The following is a 19,193-nucleotide window of genomic DNA, read 5'->3' as shown; positions in this document are numbered from 1 at the left end:
AAAGAGATGAAAACAACTGTGAGCTGTTGTGTAAGTAAACAAGATGGAAGCATAATAATAAGGGTTCACAAGAAATCTAGCTGTTACATTTAATTGCTGATTGATTGATATTGTTCATATGGCTGTTTTTCTTTCTGCTCTAGTTCTCAATCACTTTTCCATGTTTCTTTCAGTGATCAAAGTAAGAAAAGACGAAGCCGAAGCTGAGGGAACTGAGGACATCATGAAGACCTGTGCTAATTACATTTATTCTTCAATCAAGTTACTGTTTTCACACTGAAAAGTGCTCGCCTTTTTGCTGTTTTCTGGACAAATAATAGTCACTGCATGACATTCCCATTGTAAACAATGGGGTTTTATGTTTTTTAAAATCTATGTAGTCAATTTCTACATATAGTCTTGCCAGTACAAGATGACTTACTACTCATAATGTGCCAATAGGAAGTAATACCCTAAATTTAATTATCAACATATTTCAATGTTCTTTTTATTTCATATAAAAATAAAAATTAAATTAAAAAAAATTAAACCATGTCTTCATTTCTGATCTTGCCATCATGAACTGTATTAAGGCTAATCTTCCAGTGAATATATTGATATTTTCACTGCAGTTATGTTTAAATTGCATAATTGTTCATACTGGAATAACGAGAATACTGAACCTGCACAAGTGTGGCCTCACTCTGAGTCACCCTGAGTAGTCTATGGGTCAGTAGGTTCAGGTTTCCTTGTGTAACCACCAACCGTTGTGGTTTAGTCACACTGTAAATAAATGCTATTCCTAGAAACGAGAGCTGAGTGACATGTTGCCACAGCAGCTCTCGGGTGTTGCAGTTTGTTGCTCTGGTTAAAAAGCATCTGAATTCTGACCATTACCCGAGGATCAAAGTTTAGTTCGTCCAAATCAGTTACGTAAGATCAGTTAACCAGCTCTGTGGGCCTGACTGTAGAGGGGTAGTTGAAAGGGTCGACATTCAACACAACTTTGCAGGAAGGGATTTGACGCCCCCCTCTGGTATAATCGGGCCCTACCACAGACACAGCTCATTTTTCCCTCCTTGCCACCTTGAATTTATTTCTTTACCATTTGTTTTTTTTAAGTTGTAAATTGCTGATGTCAGTTGGATTTAACCAACACTCACAAAGAGTCACGTGTACACTCAGTGATGTCAGTGACAATCACAGAGACTCTGCCTCCGGCCTGTGGTGATGTATGGCCTGTGGTTTTTCCTCTACATGTGTATGTGATTTTGAAAAGTACAGAGAAATATTTCCCTGGCCAACTGGATCCACAGCAATTTCATTTCAAGAACAAAAGGAATATAGTGTTTGTTTGATTCTGTGACTGGGTGTACAGTAGCTCGACTGCTTGGCCTCCAAGTAAAAACAGGGGGAGCTGTTTTATCTTTTAAAGAAGGACTGGGCCTTTGTCAAGTACAGTATAAATGAATTAAAACCAAAAGGTTATTTAGCACATTTCCTTGAGGGGGAGTTATGAATACTGTGGATGTGCATAAAAGAAAAAATACATTTTATACATTACATGTATGTTTTAGTGGCAGTATTGTGTAATTTAATGTCCTTCAATGACTGTAACACTCAGATTTTGCCCAAGTCTACCTTTTCTTCTTGTTGTTTTACTGCTAAACTGAATACCATCTCTATAAAAGCTCTCATTTTATAAAACTAATTTTGATTCTTAGTTTTTGATTTCCTTACTTCCAGTACTCTTTTGTGTTGTACTGTACCACTATGCTGCAAGTTTTATGATATGTGAATTTCCTCAACAAGCACCTTGAGATGAGTTAGTTGCAGTAACTTAGTTTCTGCCTCCCTGTCACTTGACCTCTTTCTCTCTCTGTCTGTCTGAGTCATTCTTCCTCTAAAGTGTGTTTAAAGTGTGGAGCTACAAGCCTCAGCTGGATTTGGGACTGAACTGGCGCAAGCGAAACAAAGCCGTGACAAATGGTAAGACTTGTTTCTGACTTGATTCCTTGGGTGTGTTCAGTTAGGCCTAAATACTGTTGCAACCAAACCTGCAAGATAATATGTGATTGCAAGGTAAACTTGAGGGTGCACAGTTTGTCATTTTATATCGGACTGGATCTGATTTATCCTCTACTAGTATTCTCAGTTCATTATTTTAAAGCAAACTAATTATATCATGGAATTACAACTTGAGCTACAAGTAGTGAATATGTGACCAGAAAATTTTCACTGTCAGAACTGATTTATTTTAACAGACAGGCTGGGAGGGCTAGGCCATTTCGTTGTTTGTAATACTGAAACAAAATCTATATGTCCAACTAAAAATAAAAATTCACAGGCTCAAAATGACCTCACTCATTACAGTAGATTTATTAATGTGAAAAGTGTTAAAGTAGTTTACTTTGGAACACCACATCTGCTGCAAAGAGGCCCAGCTATGCTACATTAGGTCAGTAAAGTCATAACTGTGCCAAGTCTTACAGTCACACAAGGCGTGCATATGATGACATTATACACATATCGCTATACAGTGTCACAGCTCACTGAGGCACTTAAGCTGTTTGTGAGGTACAACTCAAGCATCACTTACTTCCATGTTGCATCTCTTAAAGAAAATGTAATCAGAATTTCCATTGTAGTGGCCTCATTTGCCTATTTTTTTTTTTTACTTCTTTGAACTAATTTTGTACATGGTTATAATCCCTGCCTCTTAACATGAAGTTCAGAGCGAGCCCAGTTCTTATGTAACGTCCCGCCCACTTAACGCTGCACGAGTGTAAAATCAAACAAACCCTTTGCTGCACAGAGCAAACACAGACTGCGTGGAGCTCACTGTAGCTGCATGGGGTAGATAGACTGCAACAGAAACTGAATGAAAATCGGTGAGTCGTTATCAAACATGTGATTCCTCTGTGACACTGCATGCCTCTGTTTGTGTGTGCATGTCCCCTTTAAAATGATGCATTGCCATTCGTGTTGTTTTGTTATTTTACTGATGCATTCATTTGTGAACAGTACCATAGTTGTTGTTGTTCAAGTAGCTTCATGACAACAGGTTTTATACACAAAATCAATAGTGACTTCATGAGATAAGATGTAAAACAAAGTTAACTCAAGTTCAACCAGCTACAACAATAAATGCATGAGTAATTCTAACTCAATAATACAATACTTTTCATTTTTTCAGAAATATTATTGGTATAGTTTTTGTGAACAGCATTTTCCATGTAGTGTTTGTACTTTTATAATTTCATTAGTGGATATAAGCTCTGAACACTATCTATCTGTACGCTGATGAATTTCTCCTGCACTGACATTATGTAGTGTATACTGTATATTGTGTATCATTTTATACATAACATAACACAAATCTTAAAAAAAAAAAAAAACAGATTTCAGAAACAGTAAGGAAAAAGGTAACACTCAAGACATAATGTGTAACTGTAAAATAAATGTAGAGGGAAAAAACTGTACTCTTTAGTGGAAATACTTAAAGCAGAAGTAAGTGGTCCGGTCGTTTTCGCTAATGCTGCGTTCCAGGCAGGCTTTTGAAATCGTAAATTACAGCTTCAAGTCACAACTTACGACTTTGTAGCGTTCCAGGCAACCCACTCGTGTTTTTCCGACCTGTTTTACCGGTGAAAGTCACTATAACGGCCACTCGTAACTTCCGACCGGTGAACTCGTACCAGATCGAACTGGTACCACTTCACGGTCGGAAAAATACGAGTTTCCTTGAACGCACCATAACAGTCCTCGTCCCTACGTCGCCACATTCACGGCGTTCCTTGGCTGCACACACAGCCCTGCATGCCGTTCTCTCTCCTCATTGGATAAAAACTGTAGGATACGATAAAAGTTTTCTCTTCGGCTCAGAGCAGAGCAGAGTGACTGACAGACCCATGTTTCAGACCAAACACTCTATGTAAGTGATTGTTGTCGGAAGATATAACTATTTAAGACTTATATTAACACAAATATATCACTTACTTCTGCTTTAAGTGAAAAACTTCTGAAGTGCTCTTTATACAGTCCTTGAGAATATGCACTTACTTAATTTCCAACATTGTATTTCTCTTGTAAACTTATATGAGGTTATTTTGAAGGTGTCACAGATGTTCCACAGCCCTTCAACGTCTCTTAAACATATTCAGTTACACAGAGGGGGGGATCTCTGCAGGGCATCTACAGTGGAATTTGATAGTTTACACAAGCTGCACTTCACCAAAGCCAGGCAGAATGAACACCATTTATGTGAGTGTGTGAAGGCATAGGAGGAAGGAGAAGTTCAGGTCAGGTAACTACAGCCAGATGTTGATGTAGATACTGATAATGGGGTCCAGAGATCGCAAACCTCTGCCAAGGATGATAACTCACAACAAACACCAGACCAGACTACAGAGAACCTGCACCTGGAGGTTTTGGTTTCAGTCGACAATTAGCTAGTGTGGATATAGCTATAGCAATATCATTTTTAAAAAGTGTGGAGTTCTGCAAAATACTAAATTTCACTGCGACTTTAAGTAAAGTAATTGAACAAATGTACTTACCATTGCATTGCTGCACGTGTAGATCCACAGACAAGTAATCCCATATGTTCTCCCTCTCTCTTCTTGATCAGATTAGCATGGATGCCTTAGAGGAGGACGACTACTATTACCATGAAAACAGCAGCTTCAACTTCAGCTACGATGACTACCCCGCCCTGTGTGAGAAGGCCGACATCCGTTCCTTCGCTGCCTTCTTCCTCCCCATCATGTACGCAGTGTGTCTGGTGGTGGGACTGGCAGGAAATGCCTTAGTGGTGATCGTGTACGCCTACCACAAACGCCTGAAGACCATGACGGACGTTTTCCTGACACACCTGGCCGTGGCTGACCTGCTCCTGCTCTTCACGCTGCCTTTCTGGGCCGCCGACGCTGCCAGGGGCTGGAAACTGGGGGAGGTCGTCTGTAAAATAGTGTCGGCCTGCTACACAGTCAACTTCACCTGCTGCATGATGCTGCTGGCCTGCATCAGCCTGGACCGCTACTTGGCATTAGCCAGGGTTCAGGGTGGAGACCAAAGAGGTTGGCTGCAGAGGGTGTTTCACAGGAGATACTGCTGGAGGGTGTGTTTTGTTGTTTGGGCGGCAGCTTTCATGCTCGGTCTTCCTGATTTAATACTCTCAGAAGTGAGGTGGGCGTCTAATAGGAGCATCTGCCTGGCTGTCTACCCTCCATCCATGGCCAGAGGAGGTAAGGCTGTGATGGAGATAGCTGAGGTGCTGCTGGGATTCTTGCTTCCTCTCCTGGTTATGGTTATCTGTTACTGGAGCGTGGCCCGAGCGCTGAAGGGCCTCCCAGTTGAAAGCAGAGGCAAGAAGTGGAAAGCCCTGCGTGTTCTCCTAATGGTGGTCGGAGTGTTTGTGGTCACACAGCTGCCCTACAACGTCTTGAAGGTTTATCGAACAATGGACACAGTCTACGCTTTAGTGACCCACTGTGGGACGAGTAAAGTGCTGGATAAGGCCGCTCAGGTGACCGAGTGCCTGGCCCTCATTCACTGCTGCCTCAATCCGATCCTGTACTCCTTCATGGGGTCCTCCTTCAGGCAGCACATGACGAAAGTGGCCAAGAGGTTTGGTGAGAAGAGAAGAAAGAGGAGGATGAGAAGAGAAAACCCTGCAGAAGAGGAAGGGATGGAGATGTCGTTCAACTCTCACAATGCATCGAAAGAAACAAACACATTTTCTATATGAGTTAAAAGTAGGCCTGATATACCACAGTAAACAAATCTATATTTTATTTTGTATCATATGTTAGAGGATTCAGCTGCTCTGTGTTGTCACAGTGTTGCAGTCTTGTGTCTCCTTTGTCACTTTGTTAACAAATAAAAGTATGTATTTTTTGGTCAAGTGAGTGATATTGTAGTGAATGTATTGCTTTAACTATACATTTTTATTTTTGTTAGGACAATAAACGTTTGGAGTTTAAAAAATGAAAATCAGCATTTTAACTTTCATTTTCATTTTTCATTGGTGGATTTGTTTTAACTATGACTAGATAGCTAATGTTGATGGTTTACTTACCTGGGTAGAAGAAGTGTTGTCAGCTCAGCCTCAAGCTTTATTCCTTTAATGTTACTTGCCAACAAAAGTCTCCATAAATCTTCTCTCTATGACATCTTTCCTTCCAATTATGATAGCATACACCGCCCTATTATTTTCTGATAGCAAATCACTGTAGCCTCCAATTAACCCTGAAGACAGTGCTAAACAAGCAAAGCAGCGACACTGACCATCCACTAGTTTGAAATGGGGTAACAATACTAAACAGCACAGGAGGTCTGAGCTAATGCTATCAGTACGCTAAAATGTTGATGTATATATCACCATAAGTTAGTATGCTAAAATCTACTAAACACAACGTATATTATAGCTGAAGCTGAGAGAAATATTAGATTTGCAATAAATATGGACCAATAAAAATTCAGGTAAGAATCACCAATGCCATTATGATATTGTAGCCTATACATCCTTTAAATATTATTCTGATTGGGTTCAGACATTCAGATTTAATGCCAATCCATCTAGTTTGTGTTCAAATTAAACCACTAGCTGGTAATAAGTATGGCTAAATCTGAACAATTTTAACAGAAAAGGTCCCGTATCATTTCCCAGTCACAAAGACCCAAATGAGGTAGGCCTAATGCATCTGTGATTTCACAAGACATGTTCAACTCCCACACTTACAGAAGCGTATTCATTCACTTGAATAAAAAAAATAAAAAAAATAACTCAGAAAAACAGGGGGAAAAAATTACTCAGAAAAACAGAAAACAGAAAAAATTACCTAGAAAAACAGACCAAAAAAAAAGGGAAAAACCAGATTTTTTTATTTTTATTCAAGTGAATGCAATACGCTTCCGTACACACTGGCCCAACAGTACAAAGTGCAGACGATTAGTATTTAAATTTAAACCCTACTTGAAATTGATTCCATGACATTTTTACACTTTGCGAAAACATCTTATAAATATAATTTGTTTTAAATCTGGCTTAAGTTGTTTTAGCTGTAACTGTGCAATTGGACCATGAATTCCTTAAAATTAAAGAATAACATTTTTTTTTGTTGCTTTCAAACTGTGTGCCAAATCTGTATCCAGTGGGATTTGACTCACTTTCATGTGGGAGGAGAGAGTTGTGTTGTTTCCTGAATTCCTCAGAACATCTGAAACACACATGTACACGGATTCACTTCAGTTTCACTGCAAGCTGACAGCTACACAGCTCGACAGTTCGGAGAAGGAAACTATTTCATTGAGCCTCTTTGAGTGATGGGATGAAGAACAGTTGAAAAGGTCATTGTCTTGAGCCAGTATTCATGTAAACACTGGTTTAACCTAATTTGTGTGACTGCAGTGAGGATAAACACTCAAACTTTTAATGGTGCACTTGTAATACAAGTATTGGCACACTCTATTTAGACTAAAGGGTCGATGTACTCCTTTGCAAAACAGTTACAACATCAAGAGCCATAAATATCACACTACAAAATTAAATTCAGTCATTGTTGACTCAGTAGTTTTTTATTCCTCAAAGTGCATCTGGAGACCCGGGGGGGGGGCGTAGTCCAACGAAAACTTTATATGATAGTCAATAGCGCCCGACACAAAAATGTCCATAAAACTACACAAAAACCTTGTAATATTCCTCCACACTGCTTGTCTGCTGCATTCCAAGTGTCCTGAAGGGAGAGTTTACTCGAAACAAAGTCATTTAGGACATTTTTACAGCCTAAAGAGTCCTGTATTGAATTTGGCGCACTGGGGCGCACTCTCGTGTTCACACGTGCATCGTGATTGGTGCCCGACACAAAAATGTCCATAAAACTACACAAAAACCTTGTAATATTCCTCCGTACTTCTCGTCCGCTGCAAGTGTCCTGAAGGGATATAGACCAGAGTTTACTCAAAACGACGCCATTTAGGATATTTTTACAGCCTAAACAGTCCTACCGGTATAGTGAATTTGCCTGGGGCACCCTCTGACGTTCAATACAGGACCATTTAGGCTGTAAAAATGTCCTAAATGACGTTGTTTCCAGTAAACTACACTGGAGTATTTATCAGCAGGAGGGTGAGTCAATAATGACTGGATTTCATTTTTTCTGGTGAACTATTCCTTTAATCTCTCAGACAAACACAGCATTCACTGAATTTTAGAAAATTGAAAATGCTCGTCAAATCTTTTCATTTGTGTCTCTATAGTGTTAGATTTCTTCCCAGCTGGGAAGGATCAAGTGATACTATGTGATAAAGTCATGCTGCAGGTCATGCTCTGGTGCTTGTACTGTTTCATGTGGAAACCATTTGACTGAGGTTTACCATCTGTTAATGGAGCAAAACACTTAACCATAGGACTTTCAACCTGGGATCAGACTGTTTCAATGAATCAGCATGATAAACACGGTCATCTGTATGACCGAAGATAAACATGGCATGTCATAAACAAATGTCTCCCACTGCACACAATGAAACGACTTCTCTCGCTTCAAAAAAAAATCAAACTATGACTAATGCTTATCACAAAAATCATCATTTATTGAAAAAGAAAACTTTCAAAATTGTGCAAAGAAACAACAAATTGTAACATAAACATGGCTTCTTGTGATCAAATAAAACTATAAATATAGAAAAATGCCACTCAATGCTCTTATTTATTATTTCAGAATAGAAATGGCTAATTCACTCACTAAATTATCATCAAGGCATTCAACCAGCTTCTATTTCACCAAACTAGAACCAAGAATAATCTTTCATTAAATAAAGTAAAAAATATTATTCATGTAAATATAGAAATGTAATTCTAATATTTATTTATTTTTAAACAAAAACTCAGAGGCCTAAAATGGCAGTGACACAATAGAAAAGAAAACTTTCTGGCATTTTCCACATGAGAACACTGCTGCAAAACGCAACCAAAACATTCACTCATTAAATACACTGCCACTTTATGAAATATAACTATGAGATTTGTTAGCTTTTTACAAAATACAGTTTCCATGCAAACAAAGTTATGCACATACCCAACTAGATCATCAACCCTGTATTGAATGTTTGGGGGGGGAAATACTGAGCAAGTTACTGTAAAAATCATCTAAAGTAAAACACTGTCAGTCCCAAACATTGATAAGCTACAAAAAATGTTTAGTCATCCTGAAGTCTCAGTCTTTCCACTGTTTGTGGAAGAATACACATTTACATGTAAATGAGCAGCAGGAGGCTGAGGGATTTATCCTGGTTTTCTTCCAGTGAGGCGCCTCATTTCTGAGGAATGTTGTAGATAACCACCCAGTTAAAGAGCCACAGAGACACAGTGTCTCCTGGCAATGTAAATATCTTATGTTTCATTTATTCAGGCACTTTGTGTTGTGTTGGCTGAGGGCAAACTGCCAGGATGGTAAACTGAAAAAATGCATGGCAGTGAAGTTTTGGACATCTTTTTTTTTAACACAGGAAAGTTAAAGTATCAGCTGTGCAACTATAACAGGGTGGGAGAGGCTGTTTTTGAAGTGTCTTTAGAGAGATTGTATGAGCGCACAGATGAGCACATTGTTGGTCATCAGTAATTGAGGATCTGCACATCAAACAGGTCACAGACTCCCTCATTATCGTCCAGGTTGAAGCTGTAATCTATACCTGCGTGAAGAGAGAGGAGCAACAACTAGATTACTATAAAACACAAATACAAGGACAGGCAGACTCTGATTCTTAGCCGTTTAAAGTGACATAGTGTCAAAGGGCATCAGGCAACACTGGACAGTAATGCAGTCTCGCCCAGCCCGAAAATACCTCAACAACTGTCAGATGCTGTACTGTGACATTTGGTTCCTATAGTATCTATGTGGAGAGGAAGTACAGTAATATCTTTGATAAACTCCTGACCTTTTCCTCTAGCACCACCGACAAGATCACATTTTTTTATTAATCTTGTGAAGTATCTCATCAACTTCTGACGGGACTCTCATGAAAAGTCATTTAAAATTCCTTTGTTTCTTTAGTCCCTCCCTCAGGTCAAAAATTTACTTTGATATATATACACACTTTGATTTATGATGAATGGATACTGACGAAACTGGCAATCCCATCTGTCTCAGTAATAACTTTTTTTTTTATTGCATTGTGTGAAACTTTTGTCTCCACCCAATGTTAGCATATACAACAAAAATATTACGGCTGCTAAATATTAGCCTGTTGTTGTCATTGTGCCAATATTTGAAAACAGACTTTAGTATTTAGTTCAGAGAGCTGCAGCAGACTCTTAGTCCTGATTATCTGTTTACAGAGTAGGTTAAACCACTGATGTACAGATGGATTCTAGGATCTTAAGGAATCACTGCTGCGTGAGGTTACAGGTGTGACAGAGAACATTTCTGTCCACAGCCACAGTAATGCTGAGTGGGTATAACAGGTATAAGAGGCGTGTTAGCTGAGTGTCTACACTTAATGTATGAATGTAACTCGATCTTGCAGTTCTTACCGTCAGAAGACATTAGCTCATCAATCAGGTCATCAGGTTCTGTAAGAGGAGTAAAAACAACATGTTTCTGTTTCACATTAAATAGTCTACCATGGTCCATGATATAATTCATTATCATGGTATGATTCTGCCTAGCCCTAAAGCAAGGAACCAAAGCATTGAATGAAAGCAGGCACAGATCTTAAATGCTTTACAGAACCTAACTGAAACAACCCCAAAGCCCAACTGCTGGATTCGATTACAGAATAAAGACAGCTCTCATGCCCATCTCCCTCATCCCCTTACCCTCTCTGTCGTCCTTCATGTGGTCTCCAGCAGTGCTGAGCTTCAACAGGCTGCTCACGTCCAGCACAGACTGGAGGTCTGGGCCCGCCAGGTCCATCTGCTGCTGCTCCAACACCACTACTGGCTGACACTCTGCAGGGAGCATGGCCGATGCAAACTGAATACTTATCTAAATGGTGAAGTTCATTATAACAAATTTAACTGGGCCTAAGAGGGCTAGTCAGATCTCATGAATGGTGAAGCAATGGGCCCCTTAAAAGAGTGGTCACAACACAGATGAACTATACAGGGTTTCTGCAGGTACCAGCAAATCTAATTTAATGCTTTTTAATGTCCTTTTTAATACCATTTCAAACATTTTTAATGCATGTGACTGCAAATACTATACGTGTGCGTACATACACTTACCTATATACACATACACAATTACCCAATTACTTGGTTCTGCATGTTTATCACACCAATAGGGGTGCACCGACTGCAATTTTCTGGCCAATCACCAATTTTTAAAAAGCCTGACCCGCCGATTCCGATTTTTGCCGCTAGCGATTAAAAGAAAAAGAAAAGTCAACAGTAGCCTGCCACCACCTATAAATATAAATTTAGAAAATTCTCCATTTCTTCACCCACGTTTAATTTTACTGTAGATTAGCTGTATAATCCCCCTATTTTTCTGCTCTTTGTGCTCTATAGGGATGTAATGATATCAAAATCTCACTGTATGAATCAATCAATTTTTTTAAATCAATTTTTTAATGCCTTTGAGAATCGAATTTAATTCCTTTTAATGCCATTTAAGGCCTTAATTTTAGCAAAATATATTTAATGACTTTTAATGCTTTTTAATGACCCGCGGAAACCCTGACTATATTTTCTTGCCAAGAGTGAGATGTCTGGTTGGTTAGCTTAGCATAAAGGCTCCCAGCCCGCCTACAAATCATGGTATTTTTACTTGGCTCTGTCTAAAGACTCAGCCACTTCAATGGACAGCATCTCTACACCTTTCTCTGAAAGCCAAAGAGTAATCGCACCATGTGTTTGGCTTGTGTTGTTTCAAATTTGTTATCTGTGAATATCAGTGTTAAAGATAATTTTGGAAATGTCTACCGAGTCATTGTAATCACAATGCCTCATGCAAGTCTGGAAGCTCGATCAAACTGAGTTTCACTTTGACAAGCAGGGATATGTTGGTTTGCACGTTGTCCAGTAAGTTTTATCTTTTCTCATAGTGTGGCTGAAAAACTGACACATCATTTTCTTAAAGAGCCGGATGAGGAAGTGGCTAGTCTTTCACATACTGGAAGTCTACACTCAAACTCCTGTTTTAGTCTGTTTCCATGAGTACATACAGTACCAGTTCTCTGTTACTGTAAAGCTGGTGCAGACAAGTGGCCTTTTGAATTATGTTACCCCAGGATGTTTTTGCTTCCTTCCCATTAGAGCTGTTGTCGGAAGTTCCTAATAAAATTCCCAGAAATAATACTTGATGTTGGCTCCAGTCTCCGCCCTCTCCTGGAGTTCTTGAAAATTCTGACTTTATATGGATCAAAACTTGTTTTTGTCATGGTTTACTGCTTGTACTTTATACCTTAAATTTTCCAAACTGTGGATTTTGAGATTTATTGATTTAATTTGGTCTGGGCCATTGATTTTGGTTTATGAAAATCAGTGCTTGCGACAGATAAGCTTTCATCAATGACAAAGCTATTGTGTGCTCTTAGCTTGCATTATAGTTACATAGTATTGCGAATGCTATTGACCTAGGAAAAGTATTTCCTGTTCTTGCATGTGAAGTCAGAGTGCTCTGTCATCTGATATTGAGTCAACTGCTTTTTAAAGAAATAATAAACCAACTTCAGACGTTTCATTTCCAGTATTTTCTCATGGTTTTTGTTCAGGGTTTGAGTTCCAGTAATGTATTAGCAGAGCTCAGTAATGTATTACTTTCAGTCCTTTTGACATGGGAGCATTACAGAACAAAACACTGTCTGTGGCTGCATTACTGCACAAAGAACATTATAAAAAAAACAGACCTACAGTTTACGCCCTTAGACACACAAACATCAAACTGAAAATTAATGCAGCATAATACAACATTCCCACAACAACTCATATATGGGTGTAATGTTCAGTTTTTATGAAACCAATTAAGAGTGATTTAAAATTGTGGTTATGTGTAGTTTGCCTGTTGCACAACATTGGTTGTAACTGTCTGGTGTCTTTAATAGTCAGTCTACGCTTGGTGAATACTGTCCTCTCTCTATTGTATAATAAAGTTCCAAAACCAGGACATCCCCTGATGAAAGTCTAAGAGTATATTTACTTCAAAAAGGACAGCAGCATGTGCTGGCTGACTGCACTGGGGGTTAATAGTTCAATTTTTACAGTGAGGTTAAGTTTGACATCATCAGCCCAACTGATCCAACTGAGTAATCATTTTACAACTGGGAAATCTGTTGGTAGTAATAAGCTGTTGGTGATGGATTTAAGCGGGCCCTGCTCACCCACTGGTGTTTCCCCTTATTCTGGCTAATAACCCACTGACAAGGCCAATTTGAGTGAAGCTACTGGGAAGAACCCCAAGAGGTCTCTCTCTTACCTCAATGGACCAATAATAATCATATTAGTTATGACTTTTCACCTCCACTTCCTCTGTGGTATTTTTTGAAGGGGTCTCAAAAGATTTATATATGATTTATACATCATTTATACATGCTTTATAGTCCAAACTGTGGTTTCACTCTGCTCCACGTATCTACAAAGTGGTGGGGGTGTGCCTAGAAATAGCAACAGCTGTTTTAGTACCAGTCTCCCTAGTTGGGCTGCTCAGAGTGTTGTGTTGTAACCTCTTTTCTGTGAATGCAATGGTGGCTGGACCTCTTTCTGAGACTTCTGAGAAAACATCTGTTAATGGTAACATGGTTGATGAACCTACATACTCACAAATTGCTGTTTAAAAAAAAAACATGTGTTGTGGCTGTTTACCACAATGTTGCACTCCATTTAAAGTCAAAATGAAAGCTGGAAATGGGAAATATGACTCTAACAGTTATTGAGCAATTCCACAGCACCAAAGACTCCAGTCTCTTACATCACTATGATGAAGTTGAATCAAAACCACAAACAGCTGGATTTAAAACTCAATGCCATAAAGTAGGACCTGTTGCATGGTTTTAGCTAAGTGTTCTTTATAATATGGTAAATGAGTGTATTTGTCCAACATGAGCTTTGCATGGGGATAAAACCAGCAATATTTGGTATGCAAGACTACACCGGTGGGATTGTCTTCAGCATTTCTACTGTCACTGAACTGAAACGCCTGGTGTATTGAGACAGCGTCGCTATGGACACCAAACACCACCTGTGAAATCAGTTAAAACTAAAGCGATATTGAGCTTGGAGCAAGTTGGAGGGAACATTGTTTAATATCTTTTTAGTCAGGACATTTAAACTTTAAACTTCTATGTATTAACTAGTTTGTGCCTTAACAAAGTCTTTAACAGTAAGAATAAGTGTATTAAAAAGTATCAAAAAATCCCTGTCCTTACCCATCTGGACATCAGGTGGCGTGGACGAGGGTGTGAGCACGTCATCGTGTTCTGGCAGCACCATCTGGTGGTCTGAGCAGGGAGAGTCCTGGCTGCAGTACGAGGAAATGGTGTTGGAGGTGGAGAACATGGACGTTGAGAAGGGGAACCGCTGCAGGGTGGCAGGGGTGCTGGGTGGAGACGGCACCGGACAGATATCGTTGGTGGGTGGCACAGGGAAGACCACGGGTATGGTGGAGTCTGAATCCCTGTTGATGAGCAAGACCTGAATGGGAGCGGAGTGGCTGCGTAGGTTCACCTGGTACTTCTTCTGACCACTCTGAAGAGGAGCAACATGTTTGTAAGATTATCATCATGTCTCTTATGTTAATGTATTTTAAAACCACTTTGGATTAGATTGTAAATAAATGTTTATACACACAGTGGGTTACATAACTACTTTACTTTTTACTGTGTGCCAAACCCACATGAGCATTGTCACGTCATTTTGCACTTTCACTCAGTTTTGTGGAGCATTTTAGCATCTTTCAGTTCAACCTCACTGTTCCTACCAGTTCACTGTCTTGTGTCATGCTTTTCGTAGCAGACACCACTGACTGTTCAGCACAAAAATATCAATGAAGTAGTCAGTGATCAGCTGTGGGGCCGTTGCATAGGGGGAGAAAGGTGACATCAATTCCACAGTAGCCTAATCTTTCTAATACTTTGATGCCTTTCTACTTGGAATGCTTTTAATTGCTTAACAAATAAAGTTGGATTGAATTGGATGGGACTAAATTATCTTGCAAATTATATTTTATTTATTATATATTCTTTCAGGGGCCCAAAATTCATAGCAACGGCCCTGATCAACCTGGGCAGACTGGAACATAAAACAAAGAATTGAAGGTGAGTGAACGTTGGACAAAACAGGCAACATTTTGCTTACAGCTTTGCCATAACAACTAGAAAGGTGATTATTTATCAGTGCTGTTTCAGTTTTTTTCAGCTGCCAACAAAAGGGACAAAGAAACCAGCTACTCCAGGGCTCACAACAGAGTAACACTCCTGTTTGAAAAATAACCAGGTAAATGGGTTGAGGAGGACCCTGTGCTCCACTCACAAGCTTTTCATTTCCAGTTAGGCTTCACACACAACAACATCCAGATCAATAAAAGACACCTTTTAAGAAATGACCAACCTTTTCAGGTAGTGGAACCTCTAGTTGCGTCCCAGCAGGAGCCACAACAGCAAGAAGAGTGTCTCCCCTGAAGGCAGTGCAAATGTCTTCATGTGTCACAAATTTATAAGTAAAGAAGTGTTGAGGAAATATGAACAGGATTACTTATGGGCAAAATGAAGACAATAAACTGGAAAAACAAGACCGTGAGCATTGTACACAACATCAGGATTAGCTTGGCTGTGATTTCACAAGACACTGACAATAGCAATTATATCTATAATCCTCCCTTCATAGCATTTGCTGTTCAATAAGCAAACAATGTTAAAGGGATTAACTAAGGTTTTTTTCCCCTCTGAAATGAATAAATGGGGCCCAAGTGGTGTTGAATTGCAAACTCTGAGGAGAGACAAAGACAATCGCCAGCACAAATGACACCAAGTGACATGTGACTGGAATGACATCAAACATAAAGTTTCACTTGTAGATGATAAACACTTAATGTGATAAGTAAGTTGTTTTAAGGTTATGTTACAGAGAAAGCACTGGGGTGTTTTAACTTGCCATAACAGGAAATGTTAGTACTGATTTTAGCACAAACAGTTTGTGCCCTCAGTACTGAAATGAAGAATGAGTGAAAAAACAGTTACTTAAACCAAACTAAACAAAAAAAGTAGAACAAGGATATGTGCTGGTGATGGGATCGTGGTTTAGACGATCGATGTTGTCTTCCAGCCAGGCTTTCTGGTCGTCCAGCTCCTTCTCCTGGGCCTCCAGCTCAGATATCTTTGCCTTCAAAACTTTAACCTGATCCAGCACCTCTTGAGTTTGGCTGCCTGTGTTCTCACCCCTGGACACAAGGAAAATAAAAGATTAACACATTATCAGAAGTCAAATACTCATATACTAATATTTTTCAACCATCTGTAGTAACCATTTGTTCTCTGTGGCACTGCAGGTCTTGCCTAATGCTAAAATGTTTGCATTCATTAGAGCTGCAAGAAGATGACACTTTTCATGCACAGTAGCAATAGTTCTCCAAATGGTTCAATTCATCATTCAGAAATTACAAGATTTGAACATCTGAAAATAGCAAAGACTCATGTTTTCAAACCTCCACTGGAAAATATTCTTGTTTTTCTTCTCAATCAGTCCGATACCTTCCAGGACATTAGTGATGTCGTATATCCTCCTCTTCTGCTTCACTGCCAAGCTGTCAGCTGCCTGTTAATTCACAGACATTTCCATAAAGGTTCTTACTCAGTGGTAGCTTAATGTGAATCCTTGCTGACAAGGCACATCAAAGACACTTTATACAAGCGTTAGCGGAAAACATAAAATTTATGCAGCAAAGTCTGCATGGAATCAAAAGAGACTTCGGCGAAGCCAACAAATGAGCAATTTGTCAAATTAAGCTGCACAAACAACAAGGCAAACCCCTTGGCAGGAAAGGACAGTTATACAATGGCAGAGGACGGAGGAGGAGGGAGAACTGTCTGACAAGCCTGCTGTGTAAACATTACCCTGCTTTGGCGTGCAAGAAAAGAGGGAAAAATAGTTTTCTGTGAAAAATTATGGCAGATGTTTTTCATCCCAGGTACAGTAGCACTGGAAAAGACAAATCTGCTTGTCAGAATACTATAAGCTACTGTGTGGATGGTGCAAAAAAAATAAATTCAAACCTTAATATTTAAGGGCTTAAACGTAGCAGATGTTGAACTACCACTATAGAAAACAGAATAATCTGAGAGATGGCAGGAAGGACATTTTCAAAGAAATGTTTTTGCTGGTTGGAGCATCTCATTATTTCAAAACCTCAGAAAACTGTGAAATTGGTTTACCCCAGTTCAAGGCGTCAAGATCTTCATGGTGATATCTGCAAATTAACTGGTTTGTCTGACCAGCAGTCCAAAACTTAAAGATATTCTGCTTACTCAGACAAAACAAATACAGGCAAAAACCAAATTAAGAAGCTGGAACTAGATTTTCTTTTATGATTGACTTCCTGGAAGAAAAGAAAAGAAATCTGATCTAGTTAAAATTCTCTATATTGTTTACTTCTCCAGAGGATCTATACATACAACATCTCATAGGATAGGTTGTAATACGATTACACAACTGATACTGTAGGGTGGAGAAACTAAGTTTTAAAACTCAAACTACATGGATTTAGGGACTTTTCTTAGTCATTTCGTTTTTGTAGAGCTTTACTTCTTTGTGTCCAAAGCACTTACTTAAATTAAACCACGTACTGTAAGGACTAGAGGGGAGACGTTACAAGCACTGAATTGGACATGGTATTTCATACTGTAAGCTCAGTGTTTTAAATGAAAATGTTAATCTGAAAAATAGGTACAGCTGTAAGATAAATGTAGTGCAGTACAGATCAAAATAAATAAATAGCAAAAATAGAAATACTCGCACAAGTACCTCAAACCTGTTCCTAAAGTGATAGCCAGGGTAAATAAAGACGAAGAGGCCCGGTTAATGGCGGCTTGTTAGTCCACCTGTTAGAACAAATCAATGCACCTGACCGGCCTGTTTGGGGGTGACAGACAGACAGCCCTTTGTTCACGGAAGGTGGCACTTCATAAACACCGAGTAATAGCCCCCCCAAGTAACAAACCCTCCAACATCAACACTGAGCCCTTTCACGTTGTTTCACTGACCACTTTCAGATCAAGGACGCCATCCTTAGCTCCTTGTAGCAGACTGACAAACTTCATTGTGAGGAGCCCCAAACTTTTCTCGTGTCGACTCGGTGTCGTGCGGACCGTCTCCGTCGCCTCAAACTCCATCTTCTTTCTCTGAAAACTCTTTGTCGTTGTTTTTGTGTTTAACCACAAATATCGGACATTTCTTTCCATCCAGGTGCCGTGTCTTGCTATCTCAATGGGACCGACGGCAGGCAGGCAGCTACCTACCTGTGTGAGGGTTTTTAAATGAACGGACGTTACGTTATGTTACCGTTTCCATGGCAACCCTTGTCCCGCTCTGTCAAGCGAGCGCTCTCTGGCCCCGCCTCCCGACGATTCTGACCACGCCCCCTCCCACCGCTCACACATCAACAATGGATGACGTCAACGGAATGATCAATCGCTCCTCAATTCGAATCTGGAATAATATCATAAGCAGATAACTCCGTTTTTAAAAAATTCTAGAATCTTCATTTTTTATTTTTTTATTTACATAAGGTGATATCAGTCAAACCAAAGTTGAGGGGCTTTGAGATGTAACAAAACAGACATATCTCAAAAAAATAAAGTTTTATTGAAAACAATACTATGCAAAGAATAATTACAAAGCCTCAGCTCATTTTTTTTTCAAAATGGCACTTATCTGCTTTTGCAAATGAACTCTTCATATATTTGTATGATGAAAAATGACATTAAAGAGTAACTAAACCCCTAAACCACTTTTTTCTGCTGAAAACAAATACTGTATATTTGGGTATGAAGTAGTGTTGTCGATTGATTCTGGTCCAACTCTTGACATTTTTAGTCTTTTTTAGTTTGGAGTATTTTGTTGTAAAAGTGTAAGAGTGACTGACCTCTATTCAACTTTACACTTCTATGTATTGACTAGTTTGTGCCTTAACAAAGTCTTAAACAGTAAGAAAAAGTGTATTAAAAGGTGTTAAATGCTCAGGTATCAAAATCCATGTCCCTACCCATCTGGACATAGGTGGCGT

At 39.3% G+C, this 19,193-nt stretch overlaps 4 protein-coding genes and 1 long non-coding RNA gene across 6 annotated transcripts in view; 3 read left to right on the top strand and 2 right to left on the bottom strand.

The window, feature by feature from the left end:
* LOC146970382 (uncharacterized) overlaps nucleotides 1-25 on the top strand; it is a 1,188-nt gene extending 1,163 nt beyond the window's left edge. The window contains exon 5 of the mRNA XM_085806094.1: nucleotides 7-25. The gene's annotated coding sequence lies outside the window, so the exon portion shown is untranslated. The remainder of the gene's footprint in view (nucleotides 1-6) is intronic.
* Nucleotides 1-3,755, top strand: part of LOC146970381 (uncharacterized) — a 57,784-nt gene extending 54,029 nt beyond the window's left edge. The window contains exon 5 of the long non-coding RNA XR_015038134.1: nucleotides 3,491-3,755. This is a non-coding gene — a long non-coding RNA (uncharacterized LOC146970381). The remainder of the gene's footprint in view (nucleotides 1-3,490) is intronic.
* ralyla (RALY RNA binding protein like a) overlaps nucleotides 1-19,193 on the bottom strand; it is a 110,305-nt gene that overhangs the window by 22,425 nt on the left and 68,687 nt on the right. The window lies entirely within an intron of this gene.
* ackr4a (atypical chemokine receptor 4a) lies at nucleotides 1,772-5,975 on the top strand. Of its 2 annotated transcripts, none has more exons than XM_085806084.1 (2): nucleotides 1,772-1,968; nucleotides 4,610-5,975. In XM_085806084.1, exons 1-2 carry the CDS (start codon nucleotides 1,966-1,968, stop codon nucleotides 5,726-5,728), a joined length of 1,122 nt encoding a protein of 373 aa, XP_085662210.1. In that variant the 5' UTR covers nucleotides 1,772-1,965; the 3' UTR covers nucleotides 5,729-5,975. The 2 variants fall into 2 exon arrangements, with proteins under 2 accessions (XP_085662210.1, XP_085662211.1); XM_085806085.1 differs by lacking the exon at nucleotides 1,772-1,968 and adding an exon at nucleotides 2,807-2,870.
* Nucleotides 8,551-18,497, bottom strand: e2f5 (E2F transcription factor 5). Its single transcript, XM_085804127.1, has 8 exons — nucleotides 18,172-18,497; nucleotides 16,617-16,726; nucleotides 16,193-16,352; nucleotides 15,524-15,634; nucleotides 14,344-14,662; nucleotides 10,796-10,927; nucleotides 10,511-10,549; nucleotides 8,551-9,669 (listed from the first exon to the last, which is right to left on the bottom strand). The coding sequence occupies exons 1-8, from the start codon at nucleotides 18,367-18,369 to the stop codon at nucleotides 9,593-9,595; spliced, it is 1,146 nt and encodes a 381-aa protein (XP_085660253.1). The 5' UTR covers nucleotides 18,370-18,497; the 3' UTR covers nucleotides 8,551-9,592.

The sequence above is a fragment of the Trachurus japonicus genome, chromosome 17 (assembly GCF_045865225.1).
Source record: "Trachurus japonicus isolate A0001 chromosome 17, Traja_1.0".
NCBI lineage: Eukaryota > Metazoa > Chordata > Actinopteri > Carangiformes > Carangidae > Trachurus > Trachurus japonicus.
The sequence above is the reverse complement of the archived record's forward strand: the minus strand, read 5'-3'. Positions and strand labels throughout refer to the sequence as shown.